Source organism: Poecilia reticulata, chromosome 17 (assembly GCF_904066995.2).
Source record: "Poecilia reticulata chromosome 17, P_reticulata-male-v2, whole genome shotgun sequence".
NCBI lineage: Eukaryota > Metazoa > Chordata > Actinopteri > Cyprinodontiformes > Poeciliidae > Poecilia > Poecilia reticulata.
Window position 1 is genome coordinate 575,951 of NC_088846.1, and position 16,983 is coordinate 592,933.

At 39.6% G+C, this 16,983-nt stretch overlaps 1 protein-coding gene across 1 annotated transcript in view; it reads left to right on the forward strand.

Moving 5' to 3' along the window:
- Positions 1–16,983, forward strand: part of LOC103479244 (phospholipid phosphatase-related protein type 4-like) — a 42,337-nt gene that overhangs the window by 13,437 nt on the left and 11,917 nt on the right. Inside the window, exons 3-10 of the mRNA XM_008433569.3 lie at positions 1,133–1,262; positions 1,516–1,711; positions 3,658–3,715; positions 3,833–4,006; positions 10,074–10,209; positions 11,729–11,957; positions 12,242–12,854; positions 16,828–16,960. Of these exons, the coding sequence (XP_008431791.1) occupies positions 1,133–1,262; positions 1,516–1,711; positions 3,658–3,715; positions 3,833–4,006; positions 10,074–10,209; positions 11,729–11,957; positions 12,242–12,854; positions 16,828–16,960 (1,669 nt within the window). The remainder of the gene's footprint in view (positions 1–1,132; positions 1,263–1,515; positions 1,712–3,657; positions 3,716–3,832; positions 4,007–10,073; positions 10,210–11,728; positions 11,958–12,241; positions 12,855–16,827; positions 16,961–16,983) is intronic.

Here is a 16,983-nt window from a genome sequence, read left to right on the forward strand (position 1 = left end):
AATTTAATTAAATTCACATGTGAATAAGCTTGCTCATGAGATGAGTCATTAAAAATCATGGCAGCACTGAATGCAAACAGTTACATGATACATATTCATAATTCAGTCATGGCACTTGTCATCATCAGTCAGAGGAGACGTTGCCGTCTCATTCAGCCGTTGGAGCGCTACGTGTGCGGCATTTTGGGAAATTGTAGTCAGTGAATTTACATAAGAGCTATGGATTGTTGAGAATAAATCATTCAGAGTTTTCTTTTTATTTAGCCCTCAAAGCTAAGATTACAGGATACTTGGAGCTAGGTAGCGCCGTCTTTGGGGCATAGCTCAGAGAAAGGGCAACAAAGGGAATGGGAAACTCTTGTGGGATGCCATTTTGACTGTTAGCTCTTAAAGGCAACAGGTCATAATGGACCAGCTGTATTTTCACTGACTCACTGACTCTTCTGTAACGTCATACACCAAGAACTCTGCATGGAGAATGGATAATTCTCTACAGGATTCAACATGTTCAAATGACACATAACTTTTTTGATTGGTGTGATGCTGTGAGAGCTCTGGTGGAGCCAGCTGTCTGAAAAAAACAAAAAGAAGCCATCTTCCTCCTACGACTTCCTGCTGTCTTCTTTGTGGTTTTTGCCAGTAGTAACAGCCAGTTGTTGTTCATGTGACTCGTGATGCAAAAAAGTGTTTCCATTGTAGTTCTCCAAAATACACCCATTTCAGTCTGGCTGAAAAGCACCTCATCCTAGTGCAAAAAACTTTATTGAAAATTTTATTTAATTTAGTTTTATTTTCTTCCATTATTTCTATTAAGCAAATTTATTTTCATAATTTCAATTTCTGCAATTTTATGGTTAATGGAAATGCAGCAACTGGTAACTACTATTTGTTGTTAAACTAAGTAGTCATTTAGAATAGTTTTTCAAAAGAGTCTGAAGTATTAGTGGATTTCAGCGAATCGTGGGGAGTTGTGAAATACATGAAGGTCTATGCATTCCTAAAAACAAAAAAATATTTACGTCTGCAATCAAACGTCTTACACTACTCAGGGTTTATTTAGTTTTTTTTATCTTAGCAGTTTAGTTTGTCAGTAGCTGTAAAAGTCTGGTTTGCCAACTCTTTTGTGCTGTAGATCCTGATAGGAGAAGCCATCCTGTACTGCTATCTGTCCAGGAGGTCGTCAACCACTCAGACTGAAGCTAACATCAACGCCGCAGGCTGTAATTTCAACTCCTACATTCGCAGAGCTGTTCGCTTTATAGGTGGGAGAATATATGCCTTGTACCACAACAGATTAGAAACATCTCCATAGTGTCTGTAAGAAACATAAAACCAGCAGCTCATCACCCAAACTGGCAGAGCTGTTTTCCAGTGTGAGAGGATATGGTGGCAAACAGAACAACTGAAGAAAGCAGAACGACTACAAAATATGTGTATTAATCTGTAGGTGTAGAAGTTGCACATTATCATATGATTATTAACACAAGCATGCTTTGAATGGGCTCTGTTGCATAGGCGTCCATATCTTTGGCCTGTGTGTGACGGCTCTGATAACGGACATCCTCCAGCTGTCCACTGGGCTTCATACGCCCTACTGGCTGGATGTGTGCAAACCCAACTTGACCCACATTAACATGTCGAGCTGTGATGAAGCCTTCATTCTGGAGGATATCTGTTCCGGACCGGACCTGGGACTCATCAACGCTGGGAGGTGAGGCTCAATGAGCCACTCAGGATGTCAGAGGATGCTTGTGGGAGTCTGGGGATTATTTTTTGAGTTCATTGTCTTGGTAGTCACACTGACTCACATAGGGTTCAATTTTGCCATCACAGTTTTTTGTGACCTCTTTGTTCTCAGTTCACGAATGGCCATATAAAGAAAATTCAAAATCAAATAAATTGTCGTGTTCCACATTATATACTTCTTTTTGTATATGTGCATATGCTTTGAATAGAGATACAAGACAATTTTCTCCCAGATCAGTTTTCCTCAGTCGATGCCATAACAAGAGATGGTAGTAAGGGTTCATGCAGTGACAATACATTCAGACGTGACAAGTCTATTCATTTTGATCCGTCAGCCAGTGGTCATAATTATTTTCTTAGAATCAATCTGAGCTGGATTGAAAATCAACTGGTCATTACTATTAATAGTGGGACCATTGCTTTTCAGATTTGGATCTTGGATAAACATTTTACTGAAAGCCTTTCTGTAACATCAGAATGGCTGGTGTTGATATTCCTTTGGTTCTAATGAGAAGTCGATTTCATTGTCTTCACAGAAGCCACGTTAGAAGCTCCACTAAAGGAAAAACAACTTACACAAATTGGAACTGCTACCCTGATTACACACTGCTCTTCCATGTCAGCATATCGCAGCTGACATGGAAGTAAATGCTAGTTTTAACATTCTTGGATCTGTCATCTTTTCTACATTTAGATATTTTTAAAAAGCTAGTCAGGTTTATCTCATTATTTTTGGGAATAGGAACATTCAAATTATTTGTTGATCTGGAAAGACGTGAGATTTTTTGGTAGATATTTGTTCAATTAAATTAAATTCAGTTTTTTTAATATTGCGCCCATCTACAACAGATGCAAGGCACTTCATAAAAAAAAAATTATTTTCAATCCAATTATACAGACAGATTCAAATCAATTGCATATATTCAAAAGGGCTAAAAAGTGTCCCACTTGGCCAGCAGATTGGTTCAAGTCATTGATTTGATGCAATCAGCATTTATTCCTCCTGAATGAGCATGTGGCCACAGTGGACAGTTGGTGTCATTGCAGCAATCCCTCATGCTGAGCATCAGGATTTATGGATAAAAATAGCTGAGTATCATCAGGATAACAGTGGAAATTTATTCAACTTAGCCTTGGGCTGTTTCCTTGATCACTACAATATGTTCAGGCCTTTATAATACAAGGATCAACTGGATCAAATACAGTTTCAAGAGGATTTATCATCAACATGAACAAACTAATCATCAGGACATGAAGTAGCAACAACTGTGTGTTAATGTAATAATGTGTTTTCACTAATCCAAACCAAAGCTACATTTTAAACCACACTAAGGAGGCATAATGTGTCATGATGTGTGGTTAAGAGATGGTGAGATGCATTGGACCCAGGTTATGGTGAAATTTGTAGTTTTAATGATGACAATGAGGAGTACAGAAAAGTCCAGGCAGCACAGGTGAGCAATAATGCTCGGAGCTCAGACTCTGGTAGCAACTGGAATAACTCAAAACAGGCACTGGGGAGACACAGGCTACCACGACAAACGACAGAACAGACGAGGACCCGACAAGGAAACAAGAGACACAGGTGGATTTAAATACACAGAGTGTAATCAGGGAAACGGGACACAGCTGGGATCAATCAAGGGTCAACGGACAACACGGAAACTCAACAGAACAGAGAAACCTAAATTTACACAGGAAAAAAACAAATCCTCACATAATGTGGCCTTAATTGTTATTCTTTCACATGCTGCATTTATTAAACACCTGCTAGTGCAGTGTTGCCATACACATAACTCATCCAAGTTTCTTTGAAAGTCACATTCCTCTTTTAGATAAATATTCAGTGTTGTCCTTGACTGTGTGAACATGGTGCAGAACACTCAGCTTTCCTTGGTTTTTGTCTTTTAGGAAGTCTTTTCCATCCCAGCATGCCACACTGGCTGCCTTTGCTGCTGTCTACATCTCCGTAAGTAGCCTTTACACTTTCATATGTGCAGAGTGAAGCAAGTAAAGGCTGAACTCTGTCATTATTCTAAAAATGATCAGAAATAATAAGTGGTACACTTGTAACTATGTCTCTTAGATGTACTTCAACACAGTGCTGACAGACTCAGCCAAGCTACTGAAGCCTCTGCTGGTTTTCTCTTTCGTCATGCTGGCCATCCTGGCCGGATTGACCCGGATCATTCAGTTCAGAAACCACCCCGTGGATGTGTACTGTGGCTGGTTACTGGGAGCCGCCATCGCTGTTTATTTGGTAAAACCCATGTTTTAACATTGAGAGAATATACTTTAATTTGATAGAAGGGAGTCAGTCAATAGCACACACCACAAGGCTGCCACTACCAGCCAAGGTGACTGGTACTCTGTTGTCTTTATTGCTCTAGTTATGGCTAATTTTAATATTAAATCTGAATGTGAATAACATGCTGAGGCAACATATCTCAAAATGAATTGTTTGATTCAGTTCCTGACAGTTTTTGGGTCAGTTCATCTTTATTTACACTTGTTTCGTCAACACTAGCAAGATGATAAATATCAACTTAAGGAGGTTAGCGAGAGCTTAATGCTGGCTACAATCTTTGTGCAATAACAAGACTGCTGATCCATCCCTCTGCCCATTTAGAAGGGCGAACTGAAACTGGGAGCTGGGTCCGCAGCGGAGCCTGGTAGTCAATGACTTGTTTGTTCCACTGAGCTGTACGGCACAGGTTGGTGCATTCAGTACATTACTTTGTCTTTCCATTGTAAAAAGCGACTATGCCGCTCCATTCCTGGGCTCCCTTCAGCTGCAGCTCCATAACACAGTGGTACTGGACAGTTAGAGTGGAGCTCTGGGTGTCACACAACACAGTCCATTGATTGGGAGACAGCATGAGACATTCTAGTGCGCCACCTTTTTCTGAGTATAACGCTTCATTAGACTTAGGTTTAACCCCACCTGCCCAACTGGCAGTAGAAATGCTGTCCCGAGGAAGGCAGACCATACATTAGTGTTGGCCTTTTGTACATTACTATTTTAGTAATCTATCAATTATTCTGATGATTAATCGAGTAATTGAATACAATACATTTATGAAATAAAATGTTGGTAAATATTTTATCCATATTTTATTGGTAAAATATTACAGTATCAATATCAGATGTCAAGAGTGGCCCAATTTTTCATATTTGAGCATCCCTAACAATTACTTTTTAGTAGTTTAGAGAATTAAAATGTAACAATAATAGCTCACTTTTTAAGTTAACCTAGACAAAAATTATACAAACATTTGAAATTATATTTAATTTAATAATAAAGCAACAGATTCACAAAGACACTTCTACAAAATTGTCTACACTTCATTTTTTAGTTTATGTATTCATCTTCAGTCAATTTAATAACTGAACTCTCACTTTGCACAGCCATTTATAGCTTCTTTGTTTATATCTATCTGTATATGTATACGGGTGAGTCTCTGCTTCACCTGGATACATTTACCTGCTAGACTCTTCGCTTCTGTTTGCTCCAAACTGGTCACTAAGCAGCAGCTCTGGAGGAAAAAGTCTGTCGTAATCCAGGCATCATGCCAGTCATTTTAAGGATGTCTATTGGTCCTCCCATAAATGATAAAAACCCGGACATTATCATCAGTCAATAAAATTCTCCTGGATGGAACTTGAAAATTTGACGCTACACTGCTAGCTCTTAGCATTCATCAACAACTCATAGGCAGAAGTGAGAACATAGCACAATACAAATAATAATCACCGGCCAGAACACGGTGCACTAAATAGTAAAACATAATTTAACCAAGTGTCGAGGCAGATAATTTCCACTAGTAACACCAGTTGTTACTAGTGGAAACACAAAGTGTCGGTGCGTAGCGAGCTCTATCACCATTTAAGCACTGGAACCAGTTTCCCTCAAACAGTTGTTTCCAATTGTTCCAATTTTTGTACATGAACCCTTTCACACTGAACATACTTGTATTTAAATTTGATACTGACATTGGTTTTCCAGCTATTATCACACCTACAGCCACTCTCACTCACCCCGGTAGCATCACTTGAAAGTTGGTGAAAGGTTGGCTTACTTTGAACATTTGAGCTTTATCAGGGCAAACAAAAATCTTCTGTATGAAGGATTGCTACAAAGCCAACGACACCAAGCAAGTGATTGTTGCTACGTGACTTGATGCAATAATCGTCTGAATTTCCTTATATAGAAACTTTAACCTAATTTGATTGATAAAGTGAAATTGATGCGCCTTTTGAAAACTAGGATTAGTTGGAATGTTTGTTTGATTGAATTGATTTTAAACCTTATGCCCACTTTTCATTTTTTTATGTTTGTGTTATTTGAACAGTTTTGTACTGTATATGCAAAAAAGACTTTAATAACAGTATCCTGGTCGTTTAATTTTTTTACATCACAAAATCCTGGCATTTTAACAGAGGCGTGGGACATTACTAACTAGAAACAGTCTGTGTATTTCCTTGAAAATGTAGATCTTACCTATAAGACTACTGACATTTTTAAAACCTAGTCTGTTGAATTTCAGTGAATGTGAAAATGTATGACCATTAATAGTTTCAGTAGAAACCATATTTTCACTACAGTTGAAGCAAATATTTATGATCCTTTTTATGTCCCTCTTGAGGGTACAATCAATCAGCACCAAGTAAAAGGATTTCTGTTCCTGCATTGGCTGCTTTGCAAATACAGGCAATAGTGTACCTAGAAGCATTGTGCATAGGTATTTCAGCTTTCCAACCTGCATTTTCTATAAGGCATTTTTAGACATGCCTTATAGAAAAATCTAGTTAATCAATCAATCAATCAAATTTTATTTCTATAGCACATTTCAGCAGCAAGGCATTTCAAAGTGCTTTACATAATTAAAATTAAAACAGCGTGTGACATTAAATAAACAGTGAGAAAGAGGAAGAGATTTTGAAAAAAAAAAGATTAAAAAAGATAAAAACATTAAAACCCGCACCCCTTTTAGGACTTCAGTTAAACGGCGTTTAACAGGGACTCTAACCCTCTGGGACTTTAGTCAAAACGCCATTTGACAAGGACTCCAACCTCTAGGTTTTTAGTTGAAACTCCGTCAACAGAGACTCTAAACCCTGTAGGACTTTAGTTAAACGTCGTCTAACTGGGACGTTTTCTGGGGGGCTTTTACATCATTAAAACGGAAACATTGAGAAAGAGAAATAAAAAGAAAAAAAAAGTGCTTCAGCCTTCAAAGTGCTTTACATCATTAAACACAAAAACAGAGTCATGCAACATTGAATCAACAATCAAAAACATTAAATTTCCTGCAGAGTCAAAGTTCTGCCCTAAAAAAACCAAACAAAATAAAAACGGGGGAGGGGGGTACTCCAACCCGTACCCTTTTTCTTCCTAGAGCTTGAACCCGGATTCAAATTGGGTTTCAAATCCCAATTGTCATTTCTGTTCCATAAGCAACTCTAAACAGGTGGGTTTTAAGTCGAGATTTAAAGGCACTCAGTGTTTCAGTTGTTTTACAGTTTTCTGGAAGTTTGTTCCAGATTTGTGGTGCATAGAAGCTGAATGCTGCTTCTCCTCGTTTGGTTCTGGTTCTGGGGATGCAAAGCAAAACAAGAGCCAGAACCTGAGGGATCTGGAAGGTTGGTACAACAGCAGATCTTTAATGTATTGTGGTGCTAAACCATTCAGTGATTTATAAACTAACAGTATTTTAAAGTCTATTCTCTGAGCTACAGGGAGCCAGTGTAGGGACTTTAGAGCTGGTGTTATGTCTCCATCTTCCTGGTTTTAGTGAGAACATCAGCAGCAGCTGGAGGATTGATTTGTTAGACAGACCTGTGAAGACGCTGCTGCAATAATAGATACGACTGAAGATAAATGCATGGATGAGTTTCTCTAGATCGTGCTGAGACATCAATCCTCTAATCCTGGAAATGTTCTTCAGGTGATAGAAGGTCGACTTTGTGACTGTCTTAATGTGGCTCTGAAGGTTCAGGTCAGAGGTCAGAGGTCATCACTACTCCCAGGTTTCGTTCTGATCACTGGTTTTTAGTTGTCATAACTGAAGCTGTGCATTGACTCTAGTTTGCTCCTCTTTAGGTCCAAAGATAATAACTTCAGTTTTGTTTCTGTTCAGCTGGAGAAAGTTTTGGCACATCCACACATTGATCTGTTCTGAGCATCTATTCAGTGATTGGATGGGTTCAGAGTCACCTGGGGACATCGTGATGTCCAAGTCGGTCTTGAAAATGAGATCTGGATCTCAACGTTGTTTACCTGGTTAAATAAAGGAAATAATAAAAAAAAAAAAATGTAGAGCTGTGTATCATCTGCACAGTTATGGTAGCTAATCTTATTTCCTGTTATAATCTGACACATTGGGAGCATATAAATATTGAATAAGAGGGTTCCTAGGACTGTACTTTGTTCTTGTAGTGTCAGGAAACAAATTAGTCTGTTTTTGTGGAGAATGTTTTTGGCTTAACTATCATGATGTGGGACAAAAAGCACAACTGTACAATATGAGAAGCATGCCTGCTGCTCAACCTGCAGTTTGTATTCAGAGCATCAAATCAGCGAGTTTTCGCTCCAGGATTTTTGGGTATCAAATCCATCCATACATCCATTTTCTTGACACCCTTGTCCCTCAGTGGGGTCGGGAGGGTTGCTGGTGCCCATCTCCAGCTGACGTTCCGGGCGAGAGGCGGGGTCACCCTGGACAGGTCGCCATTCTGTCACAGGGCAACACAGAGACAAACAACCATGCACACACACACTCACACCTAGGGGCGATTTAGACAGACCAATTAACCTGACAGTCATGTTTTTGGACTGTGGGAGAAAACCAGAGTACCTGGAGAAAACCCACCATGCACAGGGAGAACATGCAAACTCCATGCAGAAAGACCGGGGCCGGGAATCAAACCCAGAACCTTCTTGCTGCAAAATAACAGCTCTACCAACTGCGCCACTGTGCAGCCCGGGTATCAAATCAATTAAGTGATTTGATTATTCATATCATCCTAAATCCGAGTATGATCCCCATCACTTCAGCCTGTTCTCTCACTTCGTTTATCACTCTGAACACAGCCATCTGGACCAACCTGCAGGGGTCTCTGCAGTTGTGGGTTGTGTGAATAGTAGACAGGTGGCTGGTGACCCTTCTGAGTCATTTATTTGAATATATTCTAATGATGGAAAAAGAAAAGAAAGAATTCATTATTACCTTCATTAGCAGAGTGAGCATTATAATATCAAAATATAGTATATTTTAATAGTGTTTAGCATCTAGTTAGTCAGTAAGCTATCAAAGTTGCTTAATAAATGGTCAAACTTATATAACATATGGTACATGTTATTTAGATGTAAGATTCTTAGAACCAAGCTTCTTTAAGGACTGAGAGGAAATCCTGAAATGTAGGAACTGCTTGGTTGATACTCATATAGTATAATGCCTCCTACACACCATAACCCTCGGCCCACTCTCTGCTTTAGACACTGCCAGTATACACTTTCAGACTTTCTGCTGAAGCATTGACACATCCACACATTCTAACACTTCCCTCTGTAGCTACCCACGTTTTTTGTTGTTCTGGTTTGTCCTGCAGGATGAAACTCTGCTAGCAGATATGCCTGGTCATGTTGAGAAACTTTTAATCAGAATCAAAATCTGAATTTACTCATAGTTAAAGGAAATATACTCGTCTGACATGTCCTACTGTCTGCTCTCCTACAGATTTGAGGTACCCTATAATGCCATCAATAGTGGGTCAGCTCCCCAAAACATTGAATTCACGTGCCCCAATAACTTACATGTACAGGTGTATAAAATTCAGCAGCTTGGCTTACAGACTGCTTCTGTTTGATTCAGTTTATTTATAGCACCAATTCACAACACGTTGTCTTAAGGCACATTATAAAAAAGGTAGCTGTCCAATCATACAGTCAGATAAGATTTGCAGTCAGTTACATGCTTTCCAAATTGATGGTAGTTACTAAATGATGACGCCAAGTTCAGTTTATTATTCAAATTGGTATAAATTAATTTTCTGCCTAAGGAAACCCAGCAGATTGCATTGAGTCATTGACTTGGAGCATTCACTCCCCCTGAACAAACACATAGAGATATCGGACAGTCGCTTGCATTGTGTTGTTGACTGATAATCCCTCATGGTTTTGACATCCCTTCTGGTTATTACATTGTTTTATTTGATTCTACTGAGGCTGTTCTTATGGCAGATCCATTTGACATCCAACATCATTACACATCTCCATTTTCTGCTGCTAGCCTGGGTGTTTGTCTGCTTGGGATTTGTTTGTACAGGGTGTATACGCAGTAAGCAACTTCAAGCCAAGTGAAGATCGCTCCAGAAGTCAACTGAATCCTCCCTTTCTTAGAGAGCGACCCCTCTCTTCCCTCCCCAATGTCAGCCAATCAGCAACCAGCAACAGCCACCAAGGTAAAATCCTGTGCCCTTTGAAATGTGTTAAATGACACCTTTAACACACATTGTACTTTCACACTAAAGGCTCCCACATACGAAGGCATAGTGTGCATATGCTGTTAGCTGCACAAACTCTGCAGACGGTTTTGCTGCAGTCTTTTATAGTCAAGTATACTGATTGCCTGCATTTCTTGTGACAAGTTCCTTAATTTCTCACAATCTTTCCGAATTGATACTAGTTACCAAATGATGAAGTCAAGTTCAGTTTATTATTCAAATTGGTAAAAATGAGTTTTTGTCTAAACAAACCCAGCAGATTGCTAGCAAGTTTGCTGAGCCAGCTGGGTGCCTAGTCCCGTTTCTGCTTCACCAGGGCAACCACTGCACACCTGTCTGTGCGGCACAAAGTCACAGTCTGATGCGCTTTCTAGCAACTTATTGCGCTGACTCTCAGCTTTATCAGCTCAGTGTTTCATATCAAAGAGTTCGATGTGGACACAGTTTTCCACTGAAACTCTGAGCATATGCATATATAAAAATGTACTTTTGCACAGACATGTCCAGCAGACATAATGTGGAATGAAGTACACCAGAGTATGTGGGGGCCTTAAGGTACACACCAAACAGAGACAGAACACACTGAGACGATTTTAGTTTTTTTTTGTTTTTAGACTCTGTGTCTGCATGGATCCAGTGTTTTGGCAGACCAGAAACAACAGTCATTTTGAAACTGGATCCCAGAATTGATACATTTCAAAGTGAAAACCCCTGTCCACCTCACTCTCACAAATAGCAAACAATATTTTTGCTTACAGCGCCACCGATTGGCCCGGCATACCTTCTACAGCATTTTCAGTGGTACTGCGTCCTGTTGTGTGGATGCACATTTTTTATTCATTTTACAAATATGTATAAAGCATAACATCATTTTCCCCATACAGCCAAATGCTGTTATCAGTTTATGAGAGAAGGTGCATTAGACTATCATAAGAAACAAATAAATGACATATGACATTAAAATAAATGTATCATACCTTAAAATGTTTACTTTGCAAAACTTTGGTCCAAAACAACTTGGCATTCATTTTGATTAAATTGTCAGTGTTGTAAGAAGTAGATTGCAAATCAATATATATATATTTTACCCATAATCCTTATAATGAGGGGATTATGTGTCATATCTGGATATTTTTCTTTCCTTGTCCATTCTGAGCTATTTTCCCACCAGGAACCGCTCCGAAAATCCACCATAGAGAAACTACAAATGCTTGACATTTTGTTCAGTCTGTAGCAAGTTATCCATCCATCCATTTTCTTCCGCTTATCCGGGGTCGGGTCGCGGGGGCAGCAGCTTCAGAAGGGTAGCAAGTTATTATTAAAGTCAAACAGTATTAAAGCTCTGGGGATTTCCTCAGTTCTGATGTGGTCCAGATATGACTATCTGAATTAAATTTGCACTTTAATCAGATGTCCTAATTACCTCAGATTTAACCGAGCAGTAAGAGTTTAACTCCTTTTTTGCTGTCTTTGATAGTCCACCACACCCTGGCCCCCAGCCCACCAAAGCCCATCATTACAAGGACCTCCTCCCACACTTTGGCCCCTGACCATCCAGTACCCATCCTAACTCGCAGCTCCTCCTATCGGGAGCCATCTATGAGCAATCTGAAAAGAGCCAGTGCTGATGTGGAGGTGATCACTCAGTCCAGTCCACCTGGAAACCGTGACAACATAATGACCTTCAGCAGCAGCACACTGCCAAGGTAGCAGTTTGTTTCACACCAAACACATTTAGTCACCAATGTTGAAGGTTCTAGTGAAGTTATAAATTTAATCTCTTCAAACTAAAAGTTTTAAAGCACCAGGTACTTTAGCTACTCTTTTACAGTGGTTTTGATCTGAGCTTCTCTGGCCTTTCAGAGGGTCTTTCAGTTTTTCTTTTTAATTTATCTTTTAGTGGAACAACTTTATTTGAGAGATTTGTGCATACATAGTGGCCTTTGCCACAGTCTTCTTCTGTTATGTATTTCATCTCATCATTCTCCAGGTCCCATGGAGGCTCCTCTGTGGAGGAAGGCCGTATCCCACGACGACATGCCTCCATCCACACCTCCATGGACTCCGCCAGATCCAAGCAGCTGCTCAGCCAATGGAAGAACAAGAATGATAACAGGAAGCTGTCAATGCAGGTGATGGATGGAATAAGGCCACTCCCCTCTTCTCCCCAGAGGAACACAGAGTTCCGTTGCTCCTCTGAGCCATGTGCAATGGGCCTGGAAGTGGAGCTCCGGGCTGGAGCCCACATACCTTCGTCCGCAGGCCAGGAAGTGGAGATGCGTGCTGGGGCCCACATCCCGGCGCAGTACATGAAATTAGCAGCAAGCTCTGTCCCTATTGGCAATCATAATCACCTGGCACATAATGGCAGCAGTGGAATGGCCGGTGGGGCCAGAGTCTCCATGCAGCCTCGTCCTGGATCCTCCCAGCTGGTTCACATTCCCGAGGAGGAAAATCCTAACAGCAAGGATCAGGAGAGTGAATCAGAAGACAGCATGATGGACGGCGGAGGGTCAGTGAGAGAAAAATGGCTGAGAGTTGCTGAGAAGACCACCCTTCCTTGCAGACCCCTGAGTGCTGGAGGACAGCCTCGTCTAATGCAGGTTAAACTTCTTTTACTTTCTGATCCACAGATTTTTTTTAAAGGGAGGGTATTATGGAAAAGAAAAGGTTTTCTCTTAGCTTCACATCATACTAGAATGTTATTCCCTCATCAAAAACTTTTCTGGAGTGTTGCTTTGATTCTTTTATGCATGTTTGAGAGGCACCTAAACACCTGCACCTCCACCTATGTCTACAAAGCTTCTCCTTAGAGCTGCAGTCTGAACCAAGATTTCTAACCAAGAAATCATTACTGATATCAATTTGTTCTAAAAGTATTACTGATTGCACTTTAATAATTAGGTAACTTTATGTTATTAAAGGTAAAGTTTAAACAGTAATGATTTCTTGGTTAATGTCAAGTTGTCATAACAAAGACATTTTGAATAATGTCAACTTTGTATTAAAAGTGTCATAATTTACCGAATTACGCTTTATGACAACAGTCATAAATATTCATGAAGGCTTATTCATGTTCATGACAGGTGTTATGTCATGTTTATGACAGTCTTATTCACCCCCCTTCAAATAAAGTGTTACCATTTCTTTTAAGTTATATTTGATATGAACAACATTATTATAAAAACTAAAAGTAACTATACTTACTTGATTGTGCTACAAAATGGCACCATGTGCCCGAAAAACATATAATGCCACCATGACCTTGTCCTGTCAGGCGATAGGGCCTGGATAATACCTGGATAATACCTGGATAATACCTGGATAATACCCGTGTTAAACGGACGGTGGAGTCCGGCGACGACAGGCGCTTAAATTCCGTAACAAAAGTATGTTTTTATCTTTTTTTTTCATCTTTTTTTTTTTCAAAATCTCTTTCTCTTTCTTACCGTTTTTCAATGTCACATGCTGTTTTTATTTTTTCTTTAATTATGTAAAGCACCTTGACATGCCTTGCTGCTGAAATGTGCTATATAAATAAAATTTGATTGATTGATTGATGACTGGTGAGGAACAGTCTCCACCAAAATCAGATATGCAAAATCAAAATCCAATATAGAACTTATATTTTAATTTTGATTGTAACTAATTAAAGCTTATAACAATATAATAGCAAGAAAGACAAACTAATATTTAATAAGGTCACCATTTTTTTATTATTTGAATGTTTTCTTTAGCTGACCTCTCTTTCCAGATTAAAATTGAAAATCATACATACATCTTACATTTATTTTACATGACATACATGCAGCTTTCCCTCTCCACGAATATCTCATGGAGAGATTCTTGCTTCTCATTTTCCTTTAATTTTCTAAAAATCTGTCAGTCAAACAAAATGGCCTTGAACGGTTTTGTTCCGTCTGTAATCCCCCTGAACTAATTTAATTATCTTCAATGTGTAGAAGAAGAGCACCTGTTGCTCATTGTGTCTATAGGGTTCACTCAGCACTGCCCCCTATCAGTGAAGCACGGTACTTCCTGCTTCAGCAACACATTTCACTGCATGTCTATGGTCGAATAGAATGATGAAATATGTCACACACATTCATTAAATATATCAGATTGTGGAACGTCACAAAATGTAGAAAACGGGTAGTTAAACAAGTACATTAGCAATATGGTATGGAGACAGACAACAATAGGCATGCTCCAATTGCATGCTTCATTCGCTCGTCTGATACAGCGCCCCCAGAGGTGAGGCACAGTACTGCACTGCCTCACCCTGGTCTTCCATCCAACCATTTTCTAACACCCTTGTCCCTTAATGGGGTCTGGAGGGGTGCTGGTGCCGATCTACAGCTAACGTTCCAGGTGAGAGTCGGGGTCACCCTGGACAGGTCGCCAATCTGTTGCAGGGCAACACAGAGACACACAGGACAAACAACCATGCACACACTCACACCTAGGGAGAATTTAGAGAAATCAATTAATCTGACAGTCATTTTTGGACTGTGGGAGGAAACCGGAGAACCCGGAGAAAACCCACCATACACAAGGAGAACATGCAAACTCCATGCAGAAAGACCCGGGGCCGGGAATTGAACCCAGAGCCTTCTTGCTCCAAGGCAACAATGCTACCAACTGCACCACTGTGCAGCCCCACCCTGGTCTTACCTCATGTATTTCAAACAGGCAATGTGTAAATTCATTGAGTTTGACCATAAAAATGTTGGAATTAGCAATATAAACTATTATAAACTATAGCAATATATACTATAGAAAGTGGACAAACTGATTTTCTCTCATCATTGTTAACATATATATTATTTTTCATGGGCATATGTTTACATATCTGCTGACTGCTTTCTTTAACAACATATTTTCAAAAGATTTACTCTACCGCAAATCTATTTTTGTTAATTTTTACCAGAATGACATAATTGGAATAGACCACTGTAGATCCTCTCTATTCATGTTTGCAATAATTCAACTTAAAGGTTCTATGTGATGTTTTTAGAAACTTGCCTTTACAGTTGTATTTGGGCTAATATCAGTGTGCAAATTCAAAGTTACAGTACATATTTTGAATTTACACACTGTTTAAAAGACAGTCACCATGATGCACCCGAACTGTGGCAGGAGGATGATGTTATGTTTGGAACCCGAGCCTTGGGGATCAGTGGCCATCCATGGAGAATGTAGTGAAAGCAAAGCCCCCAGCTTCAATTTGAGTTCATAAAGTGAAGATTAATGTGGCAAGAAAGAGGGAAGGAGGATGTCTGACAGAAGTAGCTTGGTGACTCAAACAAACCAAACAGCTTGCTACCCAGTGATTTAAACAAACTCTGTGGTAAGTAAGTCTACTCTGCCTGTAATTCACCAGGCTGCCATACTGAATAATAGAATCAGTACTTTCAAAAACACAAATTCAGCCAGTATTCAGGAAGGTGTTGCAATTCCTGCTCTGTTTCTGATCAACAATGTTGTTCTGACACTTGTTGTTGCACAGATCTGCTCATTAGTTCAGATGTGGGTGCATGAATAGACATTTGTGCACACATGCACACACACGCACACACACACACACACACGCACACACACACACACACACACACACACGCACACACACACACTAGTGTGCCACTCTGCAGCACTTCTCAGCAGGTGAAAGAATCTGGCCCAATCAGCAGCACCCTCAACTCGGGTAATATAAGGAATCCACCAACCACTTTGCTGGTTTTGAAACAGAGCTGAGGAAGGCAAACACAGCCTCCAAAGCAGCATTTCATGGGAATGGACTTAGATTAAACAAGGACTACCGGTAAGCCGTTAACTGGACTCAATTGAAATGTAATTTGACTGTAGTTTCGCATTTGAGAAAAGAAATACAGAATTTATTGAAGGAACAGTTTGCACTGCTAGTTTTTACAGTTTGGTTCCATTAAATGTATATTAAGATATTTAATGTAAAAACTTATGTCCTAAGAAAAAGGAAAAAATTCAATTCTAAAATGTTTGGATTTGTTTGATTCAACCAAACATGGAATTTAATAATTTAATACTTGAATTTATGGTTAAAACTGTGAAAGAAATGTATGTCTAAGGTTAAAAGTGGAATTAGTCATTAAGATAAAATAACTTTGAACCAAATATCTAAAATGCATGTTAAATATTTTGTATGTGTTTTTGTAGGTTTTTCACCTGTTCATGGATTTTCACTCATTGGTGAAAATAAAAAAGATGGAGTGAAATCCTGAAGTCTCTTCAAGTCCTCCTTTTCAAATATGGGAAGCCATGAAATGATAGAACACTTGACACCTATAAGGGTCAGCACTAGAATGCTTTGTATCCTTAGCCATGCAGTCATTATAAACATTTTTATCCAATTTTTCTTAACTCTGGTCATCTGGGCCGCTGTCTTTTGCTTGAGATGTTAACAAGGAGTCCTTTTCCTAGACGTCTATCTGTAGCACTGCTACTTCACATTCAGCTGGAAAGTTGGGCAATTTTTCGGTATAGTTTCCTGGCAGCAGAGTTTGGAATTGGCCTTCATTTATTGTGTTTTTCTTTTTCCAGGTCATAGCCTTGTCCAAACAGCAAGGTCTCCTTCACTCTCCTCGTTCTGAAGATGGATCTATTCGGTACAGAGCACTGACAGACCAAGATCCATCTCCTCCGGCCTCTACCACTGGGGCAATAGGAGTTGGAGGTACCTGTGTACTTTTCTTTGGC